Source organism: Chelonia mydas, chromosome 10 (genome assembly GCF_015237465.2).
Source record: "Chelonia mydas isolate rCheMyd1 chromosome 10, rCheMyd1.pri.v2, whole genome shotgun sequence".
Taxonomy (NCBI): Eukaryota; Metazoa; Chordata; order Testudines; family Cheloniidae; genus Chelonia; species Chelonia mydas.
In genome coordinates, this window is record NC_051250.2 from 2,726,478 (window position 1) to 2,752,708 (window position 26,231).

Here is a 26,231-nt window from a genome sequence, read left to right on the forward strand (position 1 = left end):
CTTAATCCAGAGACTCAGGTTTTTCTGCAGTTTCATACCGGAGCTCTGAGCAGTCATACTGCTCTCTTACATATAATGCAACTCCCCCACCTTTTCTGCCCTGCCTGTCCTTCCTGAACAGTTTATATCCATCCATGACAGTACTCCAGTCATGTGAATTATCCCAACAAGTCTCTGTTATTCCAATCACATCATAATTCCTTGACTGTGCCAGGACTTCCAGTTCTCTGTTTGTTTCCCAGGCTTCTTGCATTTGTGTATAGGCACTTGAGATAACTCGCTGATCTCAAGCTACTCGAAAAAACAGAGCAACCAAGGGGCAAAGGCAGACTTGTTCTAGAAGATTACTTAGCTGTGGGCTAGAAATAGTGTGCGGTCTCATTCCCACTGATGAAAGCAAGGCACACGCTAATTTCCACATGAGCTAGATTCAAGATTCCCTGGGGGTGAAGAGTCAGAATTTCTATCTAACTTTCAAGGCTTTTATTTACAGCTTCAGTTGAAGTGGCCCTAACTTCGGATATTGTTACACACTACAGCTGCAGGCACCAGGAGCTGTAGTTTCTCTAAAATGTCGGCCAAAGGTAACCCTTTCTCTGGCGGAGAAGTTATTGTTATGTTGCACATTCCTTAAGCTCTCTTCAGAGTGAGATATTTAAGATGAAGATTTATTGCTTCACGGCTGAGGTTTAAAATTCAGGGATGGGATTCAGAGTTTTCATGTCACTTTTGACAAATCTGTTTTGTTCAGGTTCTGTGTTCATTTAAACATCGGGAAAAGCTGCAGTGGATTCCAGCAGCCATCTACGCTTGTACAGATCAATGGCCGCAATATTCCACAGGCTCATCTTTCTAGTCTATGCTTGATTTTCAGTTCCACACAGAGCAGCAGAGACCCCCAAAGACAGCTACAGTCGCCTTCCTATTTCCAAGGCCAAGGTGAGGAGCACCACACAAATGCCTGGACATCTCACCCAGCGGTCAATGTTCAAACTGGGCTAAATACCATTCGTTGAGCTGGCCTGCAAATCACTGTTAGCGGGAACATTTGTTTTAGTTTAGTGACCTCAGTGGTATCCGAAATCAAGCTGGCGTGGTGCAGCACCATGAATCTTTCTTACATCTCAGCAAAAGACATGTGGCCTGTTGTTATGAAGAATAATCCGTAGAGTTTTTCATGTCAGTTGCCAGGTTAAAGCAAATCCAACATTTGACATTCCTAGTCAGTTAAGTGACTGCCCCTCCTCTCACAGATAGTAAAAGCCAATTAAATCTTCCCGTTACCAGATAGCTGCATTACCATAAAAATGCACAACTGAGTCTCTACAACCCAAACCTTATTGTCTGACATAATCATAGGTTGCTCCAGAATGATGACAGGCATATTAGCAACATCTTTAGGGAAGAGGAAATCTTTAGCTTTTCACTGGTTCAAAATGAACCCGGTGCCCTCAACTGATTCCTGATCTGGCTGGGATATTTCCATCTGTGGGAATATTTCTCAGCCTCGTGTCTTAAAGCTCCTTAAAAATGAAACTGCTGTAAGAAGCTTGATTCTCCACAGCACGCGGATCAGAAAGTTCACCCCGTGCGCACTCCCCAGCCGTCACAAAGTGACGGCTGTCAGGATGCACCCGCAAAACATAAAAGCCTGCTAGAAGCAGGGCCGGTTCTACATTTTTTGCCGCCCCAAGCAGCAAAAAAACCTGCCGAATACGCCGCCGCCAGAGAGAACAGGAACATCAGAGCAAGCTGCTGCCAAACGGCCGCCGCGGGAAACAACGGAGAGGCGCGGCCGCCGACGTGCCGCCAGGGTTGCCGCCGGAGGGCCACCCCAGGAGCGGCCGCAGAGCTGCCCCTTCAGTGGCTTGCTTCGCTGGTGTCTAGAGCCAGCCCTGGCTAGAAGGCTGGGCCAAGTGCAAAATTCAACGGCAAAAGGAGAAGTGTTGCTTCCTTTTGAAGAGCCCAAGCAACTGTCACCTGCTCTTTATCTGCAGAAATAACATATTAAATATTAATTAATGCCTTCCTTGTGTCAGGATCCTGAACTCGACCATCTCATGGTCACTGCCTCCCAGGTTCCCATCCACCTTCCATGGGAGGTTGGCCTTTCCATGACTACCTGCCCGCTTAACTAGCTGCGGCGGTAATTCTGAGAGGAGGTTCCAGCATGGGCGACTGGCAGGCAATAGAAGACCTGGGCAACATTTTTCACACTCACCCTGGCATCAAGCAGTTGCTCTCGAAACGTAGCAATTTAGTTTTAATTTAGACGTCTCCTTCCTAGGGAAAGGCAGCCCACAGTGAGCCTGCAATCCACCACTCGGCCGCGTTCCACAGCAAGGCATAAGGAAAGCTCTTTCAGGAACCATCTAGTCCTCTCCTCACCTAGCCAAAGTGACTGCCTAGCATGATTGACAAGAGCGGCTGCAAACTAAGTATTGCTGGAAGAGCTTCTTGAGGAAGTGAAAAAGAGGCTGGAGTAGATGCTAACATAGTCAAGGCAGGGGAAGGACAGAGAGACAAGTTAGAGACAGGGGAGAACTGCAGGAGAACCTGGAGTGGCTCTAAAAAAAAAAATCAAAACACTTTTTTTCCTTTATTGTTCATTACCCTCTAGATGCTCAGATTCTTCTGTCTGCCCCTACACCAGGGAAGGATTAGATTCTCTACATGCATAGTGTCTAGATCTCTCCCTTCCATCTGTAAGCAGACCAATACCATATCTGCCTCCCCTCCACCCAAACCCTCTGGTTCCTCTCTAGTCCTCCATCACTCTTCCCAAAATGAAACCAAAAGGGCTACTTCTACAGTAAGGTGCCGCTCCGTAAAGAGAGATCTGCCGTTATGCTGGCCCAGAGCAGACCGCGCTGTCATTCAATTGACCGGGTTGCTCCTTCCCCCTTGCTCCAGGGCGGACCAAGGGCAGGGCTGGTGGAGACAGAAGCTGCAGGAACCTTTTTCTTGATACCGCTTCCTTGCCCCTCCACACTGGCTCAGCAGTGCTGGCTGGCACGTGGGGGTTTTGGGTTGGGGAGAGGCAGTCAAGGCCCAGCCCATGCCCAGAGCCCTGGCCAGGAGGGCACTAGTAGCTCTCCACTGATTGCTTTATCCCTCCTCCCGCTCACACACATGCAAACTGACCTGAAATGTGGGTAGCCCACACAAAGGGGCAAGGTGCACCTGACCGCCTCTCCCCTCCCCCCATGCACCTAGGTAGATGGGCTTGCTTGTGAGCTGACCTAAGATGAGTGCAGGTGGCAGGATCCGGCCCAAAGCTTTCACTGCTCTCCCACTGCCAAACTTCATCGGAAATATCTTACAAAAGAAGAATAAGGTTAAGTGGTTCGCCCTTTTCCAAATCCTTCAATTTCATCTCTGCTGTAGCTGTTCCTCCTGGCTACCTTCGATTATTTCTGCCTCCCAGCGGAAAGGCTCTACAACCTCTGTGTGTCTTCCACAGATAAAAACACTCAGCTGTTGTGTGTCAGCAGTTCCAGTTTACTGGTTTCCAAAGTGGCAAAGAAAAACCAACAGCAAACTTCGGAGGTGCAACGTACATCTGTTCGCCAGCACACTCCTCACCCCTTGTGGCCATTTATTTGTGCAGCTGCATGTTGGCTTGCAGTGTGGGGCTGAAAGCTCAAACTGCTTTTTTTGTTTCAAAATCAAAACCCAACAACAAAAGCCACAGATTGCAACGTTTTCCTCCGAGGTTATTTTGAGGCAAATATTTTGCCTTTGTTTCCAGACTCTTTTAAAAGCATGTGGTCATTTTCTATATTACTGCTCCAAACAATTTCAGATGCGTAAAAATGAATGCCATGTTGTGGGAATTAGTCAACAGAGCAATATAAGTAATACATTTGTAGGGTACATCCCCCCATTAGGTAATGGCTGTCCCAACTCCTATCCAACTCCACCAATGCAATGGTGATTGCACACAAGTCAATCATTAACATTTAGCACTTATCAGACCTTTGTTTACCAGCAGAAAGGGCCAAGTTTTCCAAAGGAGACTCCAGCGTCAACATCGGCAGAACATGCTACAAGTGAAAAAACTTGCGTGTGAGGGTGCAGAGACATCCACGCACACTCTCTCATTTTGAAGGCAAGTACCTTTCTGTGACTGTGAAGTCCTGTTCTGTGCACAGAAGAAGCTGCCTCTGCACACAAGACAGGCACAGTTCAGAAGGCACCTTTAAAGATTTCTCTGTAGGTACATTAAAAAAAAAGTTATTTATATGTAAAACTCTCTGTTTACAGGGTTCATGCTCAGCTGGATCTGCTGGGGAGTGAGATTAAAACTACCAGGGTTAGGCCTTGTATCTCCCATTTCCTTCAGTTTGCGCCCAGTGGGAGGAGACCAGAAGACTGAGGGATTTAACACTGGATATGAAATTGCATAGCATTTAGCAAGTAGCAGTAAAGGCCCTCATATTACCATGCAGCAAAGCTAGCTACAAGAAGGGGCTGCGGAAGTGTACACTATGCTGCTCACGGAAACAGCCAGGTAGACTAGCTGAAAAGCCGGCGGCAGGTATCTCTGCACTTTCACCCTCCCATTGCTTATCGCCAAAATTAAAAGGCATCTGAAAGGTGTGTGTGCACAGAAGCATTGTTAGAGAGATTGCTTTGGGTGATTGAATTCAATGAGGAGACACTTTCATGCTGCGAAAAATGTCAAATATCATTTTATAACACACTTCATACGCAATTCTCCACGCTGTCTCTAGCTCTCCTTCCCCATTTGTTGTGTTAATAGAGCCGAATGGTGAAAACACCAAGGAGGGAGAAAGTTTTAAAGGAAGGGGATGAAGTTAAAAAAAAACAATAAATAAGATTTTAGCTAAACTTCAGGAAACACTTCCAGAGAAGGTGCCCCATTCTTTTTACCCTTTCCTCATAGGTCACGTTTTCTAAACCTCTTCTAATTTCTCCTCTGGACTCTCCCCAATTTGTCCATATCTTTCCTAAAGTGCGGCACCCAGAATTGGACACAGTGGTCTACTGACGCCTCACCAGTGCTGAGTAGAGTGGGACAATTATCTCCTATGTCTTATATATGACCTTCCCGTCAACACACCCCAGAATATTAGCTTTTTTTGCAACTGCCTCACACTGTTAGCTCATATTCAATTTATGACCCACTTTACCTCCCCCCCTCCATCAGTGCTACTGCCTGACCTGTTCTTCCCCATTTTGTGTTGATTTTCCCTTCCTAAGTGAAGTACTTTGCCCTTGTATTATTGAGGTTCATATTGTTGTATCCACAAACTGATCCACATGCCTTATAATTCGCTGAGGGACACCCACACCCACACACACCCCCCTTCTCTACTTCCACATATTAAATAGCAGGGTATTGCAATGAAATCACATATTAAGACTCTGGTATTTTCATAAAATCTGCAGTACGCTAGGAAGATTGGATGGCTAAAAGATATGCCTGTAAGTTGCTGACCTTGTTGTAGGAATCACTGGGTGAAATTCTATGGCCTGGTTTATGCAGAAGTTCACACTAGATGATCATAATGGCCTCTTCTGCCTTCCTACACAGACTAATTATCTACATGAACAACATTTTGCAAACCATTCGCCCGTTTGGTGCTGGTTTGCTTATTGTATTTCCCTTCTCCCTCCACTTACTAATTCATAACATTCAGTAATTAGCAAATTGACAGTAATTAGTGAGTTTCTCCCATATAGAAGAAAGCTTCCAACCAAGACAGCAAAAAATTAGGTTTTTCCCTAGGCACTTTGGCTATTAGACAGGTTGTGTTGTGGATTCCTAGATTCCAAGGCCATTGTGATCATCTCGTCTGACTTCCTGAATTGCACAGGCCAGAGAACTGCCCAAAAGTAATTCCTGTTTACACTAGAGCAGATCTTTTAGAAAAACATCCAACCTCAATTCTCCATCATCAGCAATTTTTCTACCCACCCCGTTCCTTGGTAAATTGTTTCAAGTGTTCGCAACCCTCCCAGTTAAGATGTATGCCTTATTTCCATTCTGAATTTGTCTAACTTCAACTTCCAACCATTGGCTCTTGTAGACCTTTATCTGCTAGACTGAAGCTCATTATCAAATATTTGTCCCCCACGTAGGTATGTCTGGACTGTGATCAAGTCACTCCTGCACTTTCCAGGAGAAACAAAATGTGCCTTTTTCTTCAAAATACACACCCACAAAACTGAAGTCAACATGGGCCAGAAAAACAACCTCCAGTTCTGAAAGAAAGCAACACTAGGCACCTTGGAAAACTCCCCCAAACAGAGCCTAGCATGCTGGATAGAAGGTTTATCTACAACTCAACTGCAAAGTTTAGTATAAGGTCAGATCTACTCTACAGCCTTCTGTTGGCACAGGTCTGCCAGTCAGAGGTGCAGTAAGGTGTGGTCTCCAACTAGCATGGATGTGCTGGCAGACACCCATCGCATAGACACAGCTATAAAAGCACAGTTGCACTTTTACCAGTGCAGCTTGTTTCACTCGGAGGGGTGGTTTTACTAAATCAGTACAGAGTGCAGCTTTGCCCGTATAGCCACATCCACACTGGAGTGCTTTGCCGGCGTGGGTTACCAGCATTCTAACGCACTCAGCGTACACACGATCTGACAGTATTTATCCACATACTTCCAAGCACCAGAGCACTGTACATGGAATGGCATCTGCTAAACACAGGGGGGAAAAGTGATCAGGAGAGTAGCTGAGTTACCAGCTGGCCCAGGGATAAAGCAGTCCCCACAGAGCTGTGTGCTGCAGGAAGCAACACTCGAAGCATTGCTATGTCAACATTTTTTAAAAAGTTATATGTTTTAATGTATTGACACTTAACCCTCCACTGTGTGGAGGCCTCAAAACATCAGTTTTGCCAGGCTCCTCCTTTAGCCCTTAGAGCCGTGGGCCTCTACTATTCAGTCGGGGGCAGGTATTGACACCAGCTAACCCAGTGCCAGATACAGGAAGGACCTAACCAGACCATTTGTAGCTGTCAGCCCTTTGGCAGGACACAGATCTGCTGAACATGCGAAAGCTGTGTTCGCCTCTCCAGCGCTATCCTTCTTATTCATCAACCAAATCATTAAAACCAAACACACTCCATCAAGGGTCTTCTCTGAAACTGTAGGACTGGGGTCAAGCACACGTGTGTGTTACACAATACCCTGAAGTGTGCTGCTGACAACACGGAGGAGTTAGCACAACAAATAAACACACCCAGTGCACTCAATCGAACCCAGCCAGGGACTGTTGGTTAGTTTCACGTGACAATATTAAAAGGAACTTGAAATCCGGGCACTGATTGGTGGGAGAGGGGAATGAGGTCTGATCACATCTACACAGTGAGGGGACCATCCACCCTGTTCCTGCCAAACCCAACGGTCAAAGCCCAAACACTCTCCAGCTTCTTCCAGCAGACTGTGACACAACACGGCTGCTTGGCATTTTTCTTTCATTTGCTGTGTCAAAGAAAAAGCAGCTCTCACCAAGCTGGCAACAAGCTCATGAAGCTTAAGTCTCCTCTGTCCATGCAGCCTGAAAGATGTACCTGGAAAAAAGCTTCCAGCTAGTTCCCCTGCTCCATTCTGGAGCTGGAGAAAGAGAATGATGGAGGGTCCCTGTTAGCAGGTCAGAAGGGAAATACAGGCTGAACTGAGAGACTCGCCCAGGAGTCACTCGGAAGTGAACCTGAGAAGCCTCATTTCCAAACAAAGGGTGACCCTGCAAAAAAAGCAGATGAAGGGCACGCTCCTAGACCAGTGCAGAGGAATTAGCAGAAAGGGAATGAGTCTGTAGCTAAAAATAAGGCTCACGTTACTTAGCATCAGTGTAAGCAATGGGCTGGGAAGGTGTGAGGGGATCAGGAATGGGATGGGCCTTTCACCGCTAAGTCACTGGCCAGGCTGGCAGTGACGAATTGTTTAGTGGCCTGTGTGGCAAGAAATATTCTTAAATTTAGATGTAGTACAGCCCCCAGCTACAGAACCTTGGCTCCTGAGCTCACACTGTGGCCCCTCGTGCGTCTGGCTCTGAAGGTCCGTGGTTTGGGTGCCTGTGTCAGCCAAGAGAGCAGCTGTCCGTCACACCCCTACCACAGAACTCACATGTCCCCTACTGGCATTTTCAGGACTGGATGGGCCGTGAGAATTCTCCACTCAGTTGTAGAGGGGCTCTCTCCACAACAGGGTTGTGTCCCGTTGTCCTACCGCCTCGGTCCCTGGGTTGGCTGCAGAAGGAGCAGGCAACCCTTTCTCCTGATGCACAAAGCTAGCTATGGGGGGGACTGAGAGGTACACTTGCCTTTGTAGTCACATCTGTAGTATCCTCATATCGGGGAGCAAATCCATAGACAGTGTAGCGGGGTCCAATGTGAGAGCCACCCTCCCGCCGATGTCCAAACAGCATCATGCTCTTAACCCTTCCTTCCAGCACTTCACAGCCCTCCCCAGCCCATGCTCCCCACAGCCAGCTCCTGACTGGTGTAGACACCCCCATTTAGGGTGACCAGATAGCAAGTGTAAAAAATCAGGATTGGGGTGGGGGGTAATAGGTGCCTATATAAGAAAAAGCCCCAAATATTGGGACTGTCCCTATAAAATTGGGACATCTGTCACCCTAGCCCCATTCCACCTCCTTTCCTGACCCTGGGTCTCTCCTGTCTTCTCCCATGATTAACAGGCAGGGGACCTTTATATACAGAGTTTCCTGCAGGACACATGACTAGGAGCCAGCATGTGACTTGCCACTACGGCTCCCATTTGGAAAGGGGCCAAGGTGCTCTGGGACGTGTGCACATGCCTCTGTTCAATGCAGCGACAGAGCCCATCACTGGAAGGGCCAGAGCCCCATGACATGATGCAGAAAGGTACCTTTTCAAAATCTCTGCACACGATCTAGTTATTCCCCACTTCAGCTTGTAGTGGCAACAGAATGTATATTTAGCCACCACATTTGGTTAAACTTTAATCTCCTGCTCCCACTGTTTCTATTTTTAACTGGCACTCTGGTGCATTGTAGCATAGAATCATAGAATATCAGGGTTGGAAGGGACCTCAGGAGGTCATCTAGTCCAACCCCCTGCTCAAAGCAGGACTCCGATCCCCAATTAAATCATCCCAGCCAGGGCTTTGTCAAGCCTGACCTTAAAAACTTCAAAGGAAAGAGATTCCACCACCTCCCTAGGTAACACATTCCAATGCTTCACCACCCTCCTAGTGAAAAAGTTTTTCCTAATATCCAACCTAAACCTCCCACACTGCAACTGGAGACCATTACTCCTTGTTCTGTCATCCACTACCACTGAGAACAGTCTAGAGCCATCCTCTTTGGAACCCCCTTTCAGGTAGCTGAAAGCAGCTATCAAAACCCCCTCATTCTTCTCTTCCGCAAACTAAACAATCCCAGGTCCCTCAGCCTCTCCTCATAACTCATGTGTTCCAGTCCCCTCATCATTTTTGTTGCCCTCCGCTGGACTCTTTCCAATTTTTTCACATCCTTCTTGTAGTGTGGGGCCCAAAACTGGACACAGTACTCCAGATGAGGCCTCACCAATGTTGAATAGAGGGGAACGATCACATCCCTCAATCTGCTGACAATGCCCCTACTTATACAGCCCAAAATGCCATTGGCCTTCTTGGCAACAAGGGCACACTGTTGACTCATATCCTGCTTCTCGTCCACTGTAACCCCTAGGTCCTTTTCTGCACAACTGCTGCCGAGCCATTCGGTCTCTAGTCTGTAGCGGTGCGTGGGATTCTTCCGTCCTAAGTGCAGGACTCTGCACTTGTCCTTGTGGAACCTCATCAGATTTGTTTTGGCCCAATCCTCTAATTTGTCTAGGGCCCTCTGCATCCTATCCCTACCCTCCAGCATATCTACCTTTCCTCCCAGGTTCGTGTCATCTGCAAACTTCCTGAGGGTGCAATCCATGCCATCCTCCAGATCATTTATGAAGATATTGAACAAAACCGACCCGAGGACCGACCCTTGGGGCACTCCACTTGATACCGGCTGCCAACTAGACATGGAGCCATTGATCACTACCCGTTGAGCCCGACAATCTAGCCAGCTTTCTATCCACCTTATAGTCCATTCATCCGGCCCATATTTCTTTAACTTGCTGGCAAGAATACTGTGGGAGACAGTGTCAAAAGCTTTGCTAAAGTCAAGGAACAATATGTCCACTGCTTTCCCTTCATCCACAGAACCAGTTATCTCGTCATAGAAGGCAATTAGATTAGTCAGGCATGACTTGCCCTTGGTGAACCCATACTGACTGTTCCTGATCACTTTCCTCTCCTCTAAGTGCTTCAGAATTGATTCCTTGAGGACCTGCTCCATGATATTTCCAGGGACTGAGGTGAGGCTGACTGGCCTGTAGTTCCCAGGATCCTCCTTCTTCCTTTTTTAAAGATGGGCACTTCATTAGCCTTTTTCCAGTCGTCCGGGACTTCCCCGGATTGCCATGAGTTTTCAAAGATCATGGCCAATGTCTCTACAATCACATCCGTCAGCTCCTTTAGCACTCTCGGATGCAACGCATCCGGCCCCATGGACTTGTGCACGTCCAGCTTTTCTAAATAGTCCAGAACCACATCTCCATCTCCAGTTCAATCCCCTTTCTTGTAGCAGTTGCTGAAATTAATCAGTTTCCATGGTAAAAAAGTTAGACCTTCCAGACTGGCCTGAAGTGCATTGGCAAAATCATTGCAGGGAATCTTACATGACTGCACCAGGCCCGGCTGTGCCCCACACGGCCCGGCTGTGCCCCACACGGCCCGGCTGTGCCCCACACGGCCCGGCTGTGCCCCACACGGCCCGGCTGTGCCCCACACGGCCCGGCTTCCTTGTAGACATCAGGATTCACCAAGAAAAAAAGGAAATCATTCATTAAACCACCACTATGGCTTTTCAGAACAGCTGGCTTTAAAAGTGGCAGATTTTCACACTAACTGTTTTATTAGTTTTCAGTAAGTAATTACACTTGATATTGTTGCCTTGTCAACTTCCTGTCATTCCTTCCTGGGAACGTTACAGTGATTGGTGCAAGGCTGACCGTGCAAAGCAAAAGGGAGGTGTGAAATTGATTGAAATGTTTTTTTCCTGGGGGCAGGAGAGGGTTTGACAAACATATGCATGACTTTAATTAAACCTGAGAGCTAATATTGTGATTGAGATTCTTGAAAAAATATGTATTTTTTTCTGATAAACACCCACGGCATTAAGATAATCAGGGATGACTTTGTATATTAATGACCAAGAGTCTAAATTGTAATAGAGGCGAATTCTCATCAAATATTGGAGTAATGGATAGGGCTAGCTCTTTTAATACAGACTGGATTGTGGCATGATAATTAAGATGGGTCAGGATCAATAGATTCTTTAGGGCTCAGAGGAAACCCTGTAGATTAGCCACCCACTAAAGACAGATTTTTAAAAACTACAACTCATCTACTGACAGTTAGTTCATCAGTGTGACAAAAGATGAAATGATCAGCTATTTCAGCTAGGGTAGATGTTTAAGAAGTATCTCTAGGGACAACAGAACAGTCTTCGACAGCATGATTCAAATAACTATTTTAGCACTTAGAAGTGCTTGGCAAGGGTTAATTAACCCTTGGAAAAACAGGTTAGCCAGTGCAGGAGGTATATGAAATATGAACATTTTACAGATGGGGAAACTGAGGCAGTAACTTAGTCAAGGTACCAGAGGCAGTTGGGCGCATAGCTGGGATGACAGCTCAGGTTCCCAACCTTCTGCTCAAGCCTCAGCACTTCTTCTGTGACACTGAGGTGGTTTGCCCTCAACTGGCCTCAAGTTACCACCTATCTGAAGGTCTTTATTATAAAACCTCAAAAATATATAACTAGGTCACATGACTGTAATAGTGCTGAAATTTGAGGTTCAGGTGAAAGGGCAACAGTTTCGCTGGCTACACAATTATTAAAAGAGGCAGTGGAATCTCTTCTCAAAAGCTTTGTTGTGTGTACAAGACACAAACAGAATATTTATTGAGGGGCAATTTGCATTCAAAATCTGCCCCCACCATTAACATTTCAAGCAGGGGTTGAAATTTTTACTGGCAATCTGGCTTACCAGTGTCTCTCCCAATGACTTCACATTGCAAACCCGTTAACAGGAGATCAGCTGCTGAATTTACTTACATCAGAAGCAGGACCTTTATCAGCACCCGGGCAGGAGAAAGTAACAAATTCATGGCACCGCTTGTGTACAACGAAGCAGCAAACTGCAAAGAGAATGTAGTGAAAATGTCAATTAAAAGGTAAATGAAAGGCTTGTAACTAGTTACATCAGGACTAGAGGCTTTTCCACAGGAAACATGCTGGATTATTACATTTCATTTTCTATTTCTTTGTAAGACATGTCTAATTAGCCTCCTATCAGAGCCGTTTTTCAAAAATGTTTCTATCAGCAGTCAGAATTAACAGCGTTATTCAGTTATTTCTCAACAAAAAGACACCCACAACTCCTAAGGCAGGTCATTTCTCAACAAGACCATGGTGGAATTTAAGAACAGCCTGTTGCATGGTATCAACAGATGTTGCATTTCAGTGCAACTTCATTGACATGAAAAGCTGAATGAGCATCATAAACAACTAATGGAAAGCGTGGATCACATCTACTTCCACTTAACTTAGCATCACTTATGTTGGATGCTCTGAAGTTACCTCAGGAATAAATCATCCTGCCATGCTCTGACTCCACCTCTCTCAAGGTGAATGTACACAACAGGAGAGAACGAGCATCAGCAGATAGACAAGAGGGCTGTACAGCACAACAGACATTGAGCTTTAAAGGGGTGGGCAGATAAGTTTGTGGGAGGAAAACTCTCTCCTCCAGCACCAGAGGCTCAGTAATTTGCCATACTATCAGGTTTCAGCGTAACAGCCGTGTTAGTCTGTATTCGCAAAAAGAAAAGGAGGACTTGCGGCACCTTAGAGACTAACCAATTTATTTGAGCATAAGCTTTTGTGAGCTACAGCTCACATAAGCTTTCGTGAGCTACAGCTCACTTCATCGGATAAGTGAGCTGTAGCTCACAAAAGCTTATGCTCAAATAAATTGGTTAGTCTCTAAGGGGCCACAAGTACTCCTTTTCTTTTTGCCATACTATGAAAGCAGTTGTCCCTTCCTCTTCTCTAAAGCTTTTCGATTTACAGGAGGAACCCATCCACAGATTCAGGGCCTGTGTGTGGAGGTCTTCCCTCTAGGAATATCACGAATAAATAAGTCACAGTATGCTAAGGCCAAGGATTTCAAACCTGGATGCCTAAAATTCCATCTACATGCCCTGATCCAGCAAAGCACTTAAAGAACATGCCTAACTTTAAACATGCAAGTCACACCACTGAAGTCTATGGGACTACTTGAGCTTAGAGTTACGTATGTGCTTACATGGTTTGCTGGATCAGGGCTGCCTATAGGCAGCGAAATCAAAGTGGCCTGGCCAGTTTGCTGAAAGCACTTTGACTTAGATGCCTAAATACTAATTTAACTGTAGGCACCCAGGGGTGAAAGCATAAGCCTCAGGGTTTCTGCACAGTTCCAGGCTTTATACTGGCTTACTGAAAATAACGGATATTTACTCCCATCTTACAAAACATTCACACCAGCTTCTCTTGAAGAAAAACAAAGACTACGGGTACTCTGAGTCACATACCTAAGGTGCAAACACTGGCAAACTGTGAAGGTAAAGAAACCAAGGCATTAAGCCCAGAGTTCAATGTGGTACTGCAAACAAGATTGGGGGAGGTAGGGGGGAGCTGAAAATAGTAAGCTTGGAAGTATTTGGCTGTATTGTTAAAAGCCCACGTGTTTAAATGATTATACGCCATCTGTGCTCTTGTAAAGTGCAGAGGGGTGGGTGCTCAGCAATTCCCTGGAGCTTAGCGGTGCGCCTTGTACGACAGGGCCCTTCATTTACAAAGAAGGGAGCTTTTAAATTCAACCACTCTTCTCTGATCAACAAATGCACGTCCCTAACAGAACCACGTGAATAACTACCAGCAGACAACGCGAAGTTAGACCCCTCCTGCTTCCAGATTGCAATTTTCTCACATTCATAAAGGCACATTTGTTTTAAACACTGGACAGTGGTCATGAATATTTGAAATTTGAATGGAGTCGCTAAGTCCTGTTTGTCTAAAAAGTCACATGACCTTGTTTCTGTTCGGAGGAGAATGAGCATTCAAGCTTAAAGACACCACCATGTGCGGATGTGATGGCCATCATCCTGGCTGACAATCCAGGGACTGAACAAAGGATCTGGACAGCTACAACCAGCAGCTGCTACAGATTGAGCTAAAGAGCCCAGGCTCTGCAGGCGGGGCGACAGACTCATGGCCACTGCAGACTGAGCGCAGAGGGCTGAGAATCTCGAACATCCACCAGTAGCTGTGAGCAGAGATCCAAACGAGGACAGTCAGCACCAAACCCACAGGCTTCTACCGTTTGAGCTAAAGGCAAAGTCACTAAGCTTGGAGTCAGTGGCAAGCACTTCTAGGGCCTGGTTACAGAAAGCAGAAGGAGACAATCACATGCCTAAGGCAATATCTTACTCAGGCACTTCCCATGCAGACTGGTGCATGCCCACAATTTAAACTATCGTGTCTGCATTTGCACCCTCTAGACTGGAATTATTTGACATTTCACAGAAGAACCAACCCACAACAGAGCACAGTGCTGAAGGATTTGAATGAGTAGTTGAAGAAAGTGTGTGTTAAATCCCTCAGCACTACCAGTCACCAGCAGTTCCTGGGTTAAACAAAGTAACCTTGGCAAGACAAGATGCCCAGTGAAATGCTGCTTGGCCAAATGCACCCGGTCTCCTGAGTCTTCTCTCCCTCCCATCCTCGCCCAGGTCTGCGCTACCTACCAGGTGTTCAATAGGCATAGTGAGCTCTCTACCTGGGGGCATAAGTAGAACTGAATGGCAGCTGTGAACTTGGCATGGTCTTTAGCTAGCGAAGAACTTGTCTGGGTTGCAAGGCAACTTTGACGATGACTCTTCTGGCCACATCACGTTAAAACTCCATACCCCGCCACATGGGCCTCTTCTCTCCTAAAGCACAACTCCTTCCCCTGAGCAGCTTTGAAATTAAATTCAAGAGCAAAAGAAAATACATGGTGCAAAAAGTTCAACAAAGAAGCGTGGAAGGTATGTAACAGAGAGATGGGAATCACTGATGTGTGCATATATGAAAATGAAGGCTTGATTACATGGGTACAGGACATCCTTTTTTAAAGGAACAAAACACAGAGCAAGTGAAACCTGCAGCTAAACCTCACAGTCCTCTCATTGTAGCTAGATGTAGTGGGGCGTGTGCTCTTCCAATTCCCAATGTTTCATTATGAAAGAAGTGAAGGTAGACAGGTTTTTATGAGAGGCACGATTACTGCCAGTAATTCCTTCCTCCCGAAGGAACTTGGATTGGCTCCTCCAAGCCCCACAAGTATCTGGCTTCTTGAACCACTGAGCCTCCTTCACAGGTTCTCCTCTGCTCTCGGTTACTCATCTGCATACAAAGGCAGCACGATCTGGGAAGCAGGAAGGAAGAAATTAAGAATCTATTCGCAAACATCTCCCTGAACCTGGGTACAAATTAAAATATGCCTCCAAGACACACTCAAGTGCAGGTGCCCTCAGGATGTTGCACGATGAAGGATAAATTCCATTGTGGCTTCTTTAATTTTTGCTTGGACTGTAACAAGTGAGGTTGTTCCTGGACTGAGTGACCCTTTGCTGTACAACTTTCCTCCCCACCCTCCAAATATGAAGGAAAAAGGAAAAACTCTGCTGTTGAATGCAAGCTTCACTCTGAAAATCGAGAAGGCAGGCAGCAGAGCTCTCTTCCCAATACTGTGCTCAGGATCATCAAATCTAATTCATGCCTTGTCTGGCTCAAGGGAATCCACACTATAAATTTGAGTCAAGTAGTTCGGATTGAGCCTATATTCAAGATGTACAGGAATGGTATTAAATGTCACTTCTTATAATAAGCGGATAGCAATAGACTGCTGACAACAAAAGCAGTGCTTGCCAACAATGGGCAATAAAAGATGGAGCACCTTAAAAAGAGTGGATTAGAATGGAGACGATGAAAAGATAAAGCTGTAGGTTGTGCTTTAAATTATTAGTGGCCAATTTGTTAAATGTCTTCAGTTCTACTAAGGTGGGGACTGGATTACGCAGATTTGACAGTATGTCATGGAACTTTTCAACTTTATGAAGCTGCCCCAACTCGATTCTGTCCAAGAGCTGCAACTCCCTAATAATGGAGTGCTTTATACGGAATGGCTGAGTGGTCCAAAGTCTAGTTCCTAGTAGAACAGTGACCACCTACCTACCTACCTACCACCCGTATGTGAGACGCCATGGAGACTGAATTCTCCTTCAGAAGGTCGGAGCTTCTGGTTGGGTTGAAGCAGCCTGGCAGTATGGTGTGGAGAAAATACCACAGACAGCCTCCACAGCAGAGAACTTGGGCTATGGGTCAAGGAGTCCAGTCTCCATCAGGCAACTTCAGCCTGCATTAGAACTTCTTGATCTTTTGACACTGAACTCACCAACCCAAATAGGAGGTTCTCTTTGCTGCATGCTCCTCATTGCTGTAAACGCTCTGCCAGCCCCAAACTGTCCTCCCCACCAACCAACCCCATTCAGCTTCAAACCATCAACTTAACGCTTCTGGTCATTCTCATAGCACTCACCAGCACAAGCCAGGAGAGCCCCAGCAAGAGTGACAATGGACTGGGGCGGGCGCAGCTGCCCTGGCCTTCACTGCCTCTTTCCCAGTCGTTTATCCTCCCAGCCTTAGGGTGGAGCCGTAAAGAAAAAATTAAACAGGAGATGATCTAATTCCCTTCCCTGATTCCAACACGGGTCACACAATTTGGCCATAAATTTGACTTTTAAATGTTTCCCACTGTTTTGTTTGGGGTTTGTTTGTTTTTTGTTTTTTGGTTTTTTTTTTGTTACTAAGCCAAGATGGATGAGTCTAGGCTGAAGTGATGAGATCCCTGGACAGGAGGAAAATGACACAGACTTGGGAGAATTGATTCGCATGTGGAGAAAAGCAAAAGGGCAGCAGCGGAAGCTGCATTTACAGAGAGGCTTTAAAAATAGAGACACAAACTTAAAGGAAAGCGGAATCCACAGGTGCACCCACTAGGCAGAGAACTCGGCCAGAGCAGGCCTCTCACATCTTTCCATGCCAATACAACTCCTCTGGAGGAAGATCTCGTTGGAATTCCAAGCAATGGCTCATCCCAAAGTTAGGTCTGAGCTCCCCCTGCTGCTCCACAGGAGGAAGTGAAAACACCCCTCTTTTTTCCAGAGGAGGAAAGACAGAAGTAAACTGAGGCAGCCATGTTGATCCCACTGTACTGAAAATAGCAGGGAAATGAAGAGAAAGCTGTTTGCTGGACAGACCAAAAAGAATCAGCAGGGGGAAACCACAAAGTGACCCAAATTCTAAGAGGATAAATATGAACAAGTTAAATGGCAAATCAATTTTCACTGGGTAGTTGCCAACATGTCATTGAACCAGCTTCCTCTGTGGTCAGATGAACCGGACTTCTACAGAAGAGATTCACTCCCTGAATCCTGCCCACGGAGCAGAGAGATGCTCATCCATACCTTCATTTGTCTTTTCCATTTCTGCGGCTTCCCCCTCAGCCCCTCCCCACCCAACCCTCACCCAGTGCATCCACTAAGACCATCTTGCCAATCAGACCATGCTCTTCGAATCCCTCCCCCGGGACTCTTCACTGCCTCAAGATTAAGCATCTTGTCCTGGCCGCAAGAACCTGTGAGAGTGCCCCCCTCCTTGCTTACATGACCTAATCCCTTACCGAGTGCCACTCCAATGCCAACTGCCTGGATCAACCATTTGTCAGCATCTCCTGCCGTTGCTTTGATGCTTCCCTGCTGTCCTGTGTGCATGAAACCCCCTTCCGGAGCAGACACACCAGACCTCTACCCTCACGGCTCACTTCCGACGCGACGTAAGAAAAAAGAGTCAGACATTTATTTATATGGACAGAGGCCGCTCTGCTATGCTGTGCCCTCACCTCTGCTGAGTGATCCTCCCACTGCGGACCCTGCTCTTCCTCCCCACTCCTTCCCACTCCAGCCCCTTCCTTGTGTCGCGTCTGACGTTGGCGTTTAAGCTGACTACCGTCATCCCTGCCTTGCTCTCATTGTGAGGCACCCATTACGTTTCTCGGGACTGCGAACACAACCACTAAAATGTGGGCTAGGCAAAATTACCGTAACAAGCCAGCAAGGGAAACGGACTAGCCTGTGTGTGCCGATTTAGCCCCCAAGTAACGTTTAGTCTTGATGGAATGCCGGAGCAGATGGCATCTGGCCGTATGCCCTTTCCCTTTGTGGACACAAAAGGTAGCTTCACTTCTGGACACATGGAATACCCCAATTTCCATCACTGACGCTGGTTTAACACAGCTTTTCCATCCAACTTATTACAGTAATACTCATTTCCTCGCTAGCTCTGTTACAGAGTTCATTTACAATTTCAGACACGTGGGCAAGAGGCTTAACGATCTCCTGATACATTCACAAGTTGGGTGGGAGTTTTGGGAGTGCTCCTCATTTGCCCTAACTCTGCTACAACCTCCAACTGTCTTCAATGGGAGCAGAATGAGGCCAACACTGAGCACTCTTGAAAACCCCACCCACTGGGTACATAGCACTTGCTGTTTCACCTGCAAACTGCTTGGTGTTGCAACTTCAACTTTTCTTATCAACCTATTTACATTTCCCAACCATCACCCTTTGAAAGATTCCACCTGAAACCTTTCCTTTCTTCAACAGACTTCGAGTCCATGCATTTTGTTGTTGTATAACGGGCTGACAAGTTCATTTGGTGAGCTGATCCTAGGAGCTTTTATGAAGTCACCGTTATGTACCTTTCTTCAAAGGAAGAAATAAAAACAAATTTCAAAGCCGCCTCAGTCTAAAGCTGTTCATCCCCTTAAGCCGTTCTTCCCAGGATCGGACACCCCTCCCCATGCCAACAAAGTCCTGAATTGGAATACATTTCCAGACAAAATAAATCTGAGGAACACCATTACCAGTATCGGAATAAGCAAGATGCAGTGAAGGTTAGAAGCCAGGTTAAAAAAAAGTTTTGTTACTTATACTTTAGAATACTGGAACGGAGAAGGATTTTACAAACTTGTTATAGGACAAGGCTAGGTGAGGAGGGAAGACCAGAAGGGATCAGCTTAAAGGAGAAAAGGGAAAGGGAGGAGGGTAAAGGATGGAGATAAGCATTGTTCCACCTGCCCTCCATGCTAAGAGGAGAGACTGAGCAGCTGGAGCCAATAGTCCATAAGCAGAAGGGAAACCGAGAGAGAGACAAATCTGAGGCTCAACTTTGGCCTGTGTCCCTTTCTCCTGTGAAGGAAGGAAGGAAAGCACCGCGCCTTCATTTTAAGTTTCCCGCTGCATGAGCGGCAGAGGTTTCGAAACATCCGTTTCTAGTGACAAGAGGAACTAGGAAGCCTACTCAGAAGTTCAAACTATCCCAAGTTTTGTAGTATAGCCTGTCCCCATGCTCTTTTGAGGTTTCATTTCAGAGCTTAATAATTAAGGAAGTCATTAAATATACATACACAGCTAACACTTCCCAGCCTTTCAGTGGCATCCTGCAGGGCACATTAGCAATGCAACATTCTGCCACCGAACAGAAAAATGACTACGGTGCCTTCAAAATGTTACACGTCACAGCTCAATGAAGTCAGCGATACCCCCACCGCTGTTGCAAATAAGCAGAGAAAGCATCTTTGTGGTAACTGTGTATTGAGCAGCAGTACAATGCTTTTCAATAGGAACACCGATTGTTGCGTCCATAACACAGATTGCTGTAATGGAAATCAATGAGGGGGCGCGGATGGGGGGTGGGGAGAGACACAAAAACCACCTATGAACATGTAACCCTCACCTACACATCTAGGGCCTGATCCAAAGTCAGTCAATGGGAAGCTTTCCATTGATTTCATTGGGCTTTGGATAAAGCCCTTCGGCCCCAAACCTGCAAACATTAAAGCACATGCCTAATTCTTAAACAGGACGAGTTATGTGAAGAGTCGGCTCTTGCAAATGAGTAACAAATGGGATTACTCACATGACAGAAGCTATGCAGGTGCTAATGTGTTTGCAGGACTGTGCCATAATTTTTACAAAGCTGCACCCCACCGAACACAGAAGAAGGAAGATTATCAGATCTATCCTCTGCTGACTAATCCAGTGCTTTACACTGGAAAGGAATTACTCAGTTTCCACTCTGCTGAGCAAAATCCAAGGTCTGATTTTCACAAATGTTCCACAAGGAGCAAGCCCAGTCAGGCAACTAAACATCTTTATATATGCACTGGTACCTCTGGGAGGCACTCTTTTGCGCTAGTGTATTAATTTCATTACACTTAGGAGCTACAAGATTGTATCTTCAGCAGCTTAGAAATTACAGTACAAGCAACAGCTTCCCCAGGTCTCTAATTTGTAGATCTTATATGGATAATAGAGTCATCAAACCACACAGATAAGCTGCACAGATCATGAGCAATTTGTAGAATCAAAACAAACATTAACAGACATTCCTTTATCATTTGCCACTGCTTAATGCAGGAATGTCTGCTGGCCTGAAATTCCCACTCAGTGAACATATGTGATCTCTAATACAGTCAATTCAGGGGCGAAAACACCACCTTACACTCACTCACTCACTCTAAGAAATCTTGTTTAGGAAACGTACCATTTTCCATACCAGCTTGAACACCAGTCTCTCAGAATGGTATCCTCCATCTGGCTGTAGCTAATATGGATGCTTCACAGGAAGATAAAAGACATCCCTTTGCACCTGTGCAATGCTGTACAAGTGGTGTGAAGGAAGGAAGGGAGGGAAGATGGTTTCCCGGTAGTGGGGAAAAGCAGATTAACCCTGAGGTCCAGCATCATTTCATTTGAGATTTTTAAAATGGGAAGCCTGTGTTGTAGCAGAGGCCAGGAGGGCTCTAGATCAGGTGGCCAAACTAAGGAATAGACAGAGTTTGAACTATGTCAATCCCTTGAATTTAACAGGCTGCCCGCCAAGATCCATGTATATGGGGTGCTAATTCTGTCACAGGAGTTATATCTCTTTAAACTGCTGCGTCTTATAGTCATGTCACGAACTGGGAGGAGGAGTCCCTGACTCTGAAAAGTTGGGAGCAGCACCCAGGTTTCCCAGGACAGCAGCTCAGAGAGTACTATAAGCTGCTCCTGCTGACTGAAGGCATCTTCAGCACAACAACAGGCTTGGGGCTTGGGCACAGTCACGCTCTCACGATGTGCCGTGTGCGGCAGTGGACTCCTGTTTGCAACAAGACAACGGCAGACCAGTTTGGCATGAAATGAGCACCACAAGTGAAGAGCCATTTAAACAGCAGTGCTGTGTCAGCTGTCCACATAAAAGCAGCACTGGGAACCTAATTCATGATGAGTTAGAAGAGCAGCTCCAGTAAAAGTCTGCCAGTAAGAGGACTAGATGTTTCACTCAAGAAACACACACACCACCAGTTTAACAGTGCAGCAAGAAAACCGCAGTCAATTTGACTGCTTCCCTATAATGAAGGTTTTAGCACAGAAATAATGTGTTCCAAGGTCCCGCTCTCCAGCGGAACACCAACAGCAAGACACCAGGGTATTTGCAAGCGTGTGTGACTCTGGTGGTAGGAAAGCAGGCAAGTGTGGAAAGCAATAAAATCACTTCAAAGCGTCTCAGCCTAAAATGCAACCTGTAACAATCCCCAGGGAAGTTGTAGAACAGTTTCCCAAGCAAATCACAGTGAGTGCTGCCAAGAAAAACAGGACTAAATTTGTTCCGAGAGTACGGATTTTAGAAAGTAAAAGTCTAGTTGCGCTACCAGGGAGGAAAGGACCTTGCTGGGAGATTCTGCTCAGCCTGACTGCAAAGACAGAGAGTTAGATAGGTCTGCCGTAGACAGGCAGTTCATTGAATTCAAGCTTGTTAAGTGGTAAGCAATACTGTGGGAGAAGCTGGATGGTAGCAGGCGTTCACTATTGTGCAACAATATTGCTACTAATTAATGCAACATGAACTGTGTATCTTCCAAGCATGGGAGATCAGCTACAGTGAGGGAGAGGTAGCTCCAGGATTTCTCTGCAGTGCTTCTCCGCCCTGGGGAGAGTGGTGGGAGAACTCGGACCCACAGGAGCTTTTTCATATTCTAAGCCAAATGCCCAACATCTGCGACACAGCGAGTGCTAATCTGGATAAGACAGCTGTACATCATTGATTTTCTTCCTCCAGATCTCGGCATGTTTTTTCCTGTGTTCTCAGAACAGACTCTGCTTCTGTGTAGCAACCACATTTAATCTAGAGTAAGTGAATTAGAACAATTATCCTTAGCAGTCAACAGAGAAAAAACAAAGGTCTTCAAATAGCAGGAAACATTTAAACTCCATAAAAGAAAAGACTGGTAACCAAGAGGGCAACTGGACAGCAGACCAAGCTGCCAGGGAGTGCTGGAAATGCTGTCCCCGGGAGATTATTTTGAAGCGAAGAGTAGACAAGTAGCCATTAGCATTTTTTGGTAGGACCAACGGGCTAAACCCAGCTACACAATGCAGGGGGGTAGAGGTAAGAGGTTGAACTGACTCAACCACCTCTACCAGTTCTCAAGAGCTATGACTGTGGATCCTGCATGATGCTCTAGAACAAGTTACGGTGCCAGTACAAGAATTCATTAGCTTATATAGGGCCCAACATGCGCTTCTATGCCAGTAAGACACCATGCAAACAATCAGGAATACACAATGTGGGTTTCTCCATGGTGTTCATAGCCTATAATTCATGGCATGACTAGCCCTGTCTCTTTGCCACTACTCTAACCCAGGGGGTGGAAGGAAGCTCCTCCACACGGTCATTTGAAAGCAATGCAAGATTGTTCCTCGATGACCCAGTGCACCACGACTGCTGCAGCAGGACTGTCAGGAGTCAGACAGCTTCAACGTGCTTTGCAATGTCTTGCAAGAAATAATTGACAGCAACTATTCATGAGAGGTGCCACCGTGAAGGAGGAAAAGACAGTGCTGCTGCATGAAATGTACCTGCTCCGTTAAGTGTGTCAGGACAATGTCTTTTATTCCTCTGGGTCCTTGTTGTTTGGTTGGCATAGCCAGCAAACACAGGAGTGCAGGAACACCCATTCGTGTTGGATGGGTGTTGGCTTATTGTGACCCTAGCCAACTGTCAAGAGGCCGCAGTTAGATCCTGTTCCAAGCATGTTATTTCTGCCTGTCCATCGCAATGTTGTAGTCAGCAACCTCCCACTCAAAGACAAGGTGCATATCAGACGTATTGCCAGAGTTCTGCATGACAGCACTTCACTTTACCAGGTATCTAATCCTTTGAGTTTCACCAGATTTATTTACAGCAAATGGGACACCAATCCCCACCCCACATGCCTTATTTCTGGCTCAGAATATTTGTTGGTTTACACTTTGTCAGCTGAAAAACACAAAGGAATTTCCCCACCATATGCATGCTGCATCACCTCACATGCACCAGCTCCGTTCGGATGCTTTTTGAAAGCAGAGAGTTTGGGCAAGTTGCCCAAACACACCAGGATATTGAGCTTTTTTTATTTCGAAAGACAATCTTTTATTTGCTCCAATGGCTCCCGCTTTGGGGAAAACCCTCTGAAACGTAATTCCCCCTCACTGGCAAGAGACCGTTTGGGACCCTAAACTATGGAACTGGGAACCCTCAGGGCCATTGAAAAACCAAAACACAGCCTTCCAGTGGAGGTTCTGAAGGTCAAGGACTGTTTCCAGGAGAATCCGATTTATATTTGTAAGAACAATTAAAAAAAAAAAAATAGCGACACGCTCACTCCTGAGGCTACCACAGACGCAAGCACTGGGTGAGCTGCTGTCGGAGATTTAAGCTTCGTTGGGAAATCTCGCCCCATTGCACTACAACTAGTGTGGACCTGGCCCAGGCATTTCAATCGCTGTCGGCCAAGCCTACTTAGAACAAGTCTGGTCCACACACCGATGGTTGCCTGAGCCCTGCCCGGTAATGCTCTCACCACTGCTGCCAGAGCTAGCAGTGATGGGCGATTCCTCCCACCCTTACACCCCAAAAAGTAACGCATGGCCAAGGGCGAAGAGGGATAACCTCTTTCAATCTGAACGGGTCCCCGTCGCAGGGAGGTTCCCACTGGATCTGCTCCGAGAGGATCGCGCAGGGGACTGGGGTGGGAAGAATGCCATCGGGCGCTATGCTTCAGTGCTTGGACGGGTGTTTCCGTTTCTAAAGGAGAGACCGTGCACCCTAGTGATTAGAGCACAAGACGAGCAGTTGAGACTCCTGGGATCTGCTCCTGGCTCTGCGACAGGCTCACCTTGTGCCCCGGGAAAGCTACTCTGGGCCTCCCCTTTCGCCAGTGGAGAAACTAATACGCTGCCCCTGCTATGCAAAGCACTCAGATCCCCACAAGCGAGCAGCCTTAAAGGAAGGCTCCCTCCACCTGTTCCGTCACAATGAGAGAGGTGATGCTACGGGGGGCGGGGAAGAGGGCTGGAGAAGTGGGGAAGCACTGAGAATACTCATGAACAAGCTGCTATCCTGGCGCAGACTATGGGCCCATCCACTCCTGTACGCTGCCCACACCATTCTCCAACACCCAATGCATCAGAAACATTGGGGGGCACAAACCTATGCTGCACCTGGCGTGTGGTGCAATGCTGCACCTAGACGACGAATCATTCCCTGACCCCTGCGTGCTATCAGCTTGGAGTCTGCAGCATGAGATTTGATTATCCCCATCTCCTGTACAAATGCAGTTAGCTGGCAGGAAGTCATCCAGCCCTCCTTAAAAACCCAGGCACTGTGTCCAATGACATCCTGCAAGAGCAAACCCTGCACAGTAACTGAATGCTGCATAAGACAGCATCGCCTTGGACTTCATCTCTAGATACTTCTCTATAATTGCACTGCATGGCCCCCTGCTCCAGGGGGAGGATAGAAAGGAGGCACTGATCAGTTTTCACCGAGCCCTTCAAAAGATGATGAATATCCCCATCAAGTCACCGCTAACTCTCCTCCTTGGAGGGCTATACAATTTGCACATTTGTTACATAGAAGTGCCATGCACACTATTTATGTCCCTCTTCATCACTCTTCACCTTTAAAAATTGTTAATAGTCCAATGATGTAACCAAAATGTGGACACTGCACTCCTCATGTGGAAATAGGGAATCCTTTGAAATCATCTTTATAAAAATATATAATAGAGATAAAGCCAATGAGGTTCAATCAATGTGCTATACAGATCAACTAAAACAGTGATCCAAACATGTTGTGGAATGACAGACTCTTGGATTGAAAGTCGGACTGTGCCAGGGGTTGGCTCTGCGTCCGCTGCTGTTTGTCACTGATGGACTGTGTCAGCAGGAAGATACCAATAGGAAAAGGTGAGACGCTCCTATATGCAGGTGACCTAGCAATAAGGGCATCCTCCAAGGAAGATCTAGAGCAGAGGTTCTCAACAGGGGTCCGGGGCCCCTGGGGGGCCGCGAGCAGGTTTCAGAGTGTCGGTCAAGGAGGGCTGGCATTGGACTTGTTGGGACCAAAGACAGAAAGCCGAAGCCCCACCGCATGTTGAAGCCTGGTGTCCTCAGACACACCATACTTCCTCAGCACTGGTGCTAGCCTCCTTCTGTCCTCTTTATTGTATGTCTTTTCTAGATCTATAGGCCCAAAAGTCATCCTGTTGGTGCTCTAGGCACTTCTCTATCCCTTGCTGAATTACAAAAATGGCATCTAAAGTTCCTTATCCTTTCCTAAAGCCAAGCGAATCTTGTTCTCCATTCTCCTAAACCTAGCATCCAGGATACTTTGCAGTATCTACAGTCCATGTGACAACAGCATCAACACTGCCCATATGCATGGATGCTTCCATTCTTACATAGTGGGACCAGGAGAGACTTGCACCAATCTTCAAGAATTCTCTTGCTATACAGCTTTAACCACTCTGCTCAGCCATTGTATGCCTTTACAAATTTTCTGCATCTATGAAAGTATGCTCTGCAGTCCTTATGCAATTGACAGCTTGTGTGTCAAGAGTCCTAATTATCCTTTTAATTTCCTCAATTAATCTGATGCCTTATTTCCCTTG

General features: G+C 46.4%; 1 protein-coding gene across 2 annotated transcripts in view; it reads right to left on the reverse strand.

Moving 5' to 3' along the window:
- PRKCB (protein kinase C beta) overlaps positions 1–26,231 on the reverse strand; it is a 244,098-nt gene that overhangs the window by 142,872 nt on the left and 74,995 nt on the right. For both annotated transcript variants that reach the window (XM_037910079.2, XM_037910078.2), the window contains exon 3: positions 12,167–12,249. In XM_037910079.2, the coding sequence (XP_037766007.1) occupies positions 12,167–12,249 (83 nt within the window). The remainder of the gene's footprint in view (positions 1–12,166; positions 12,250–26,231) is intronic.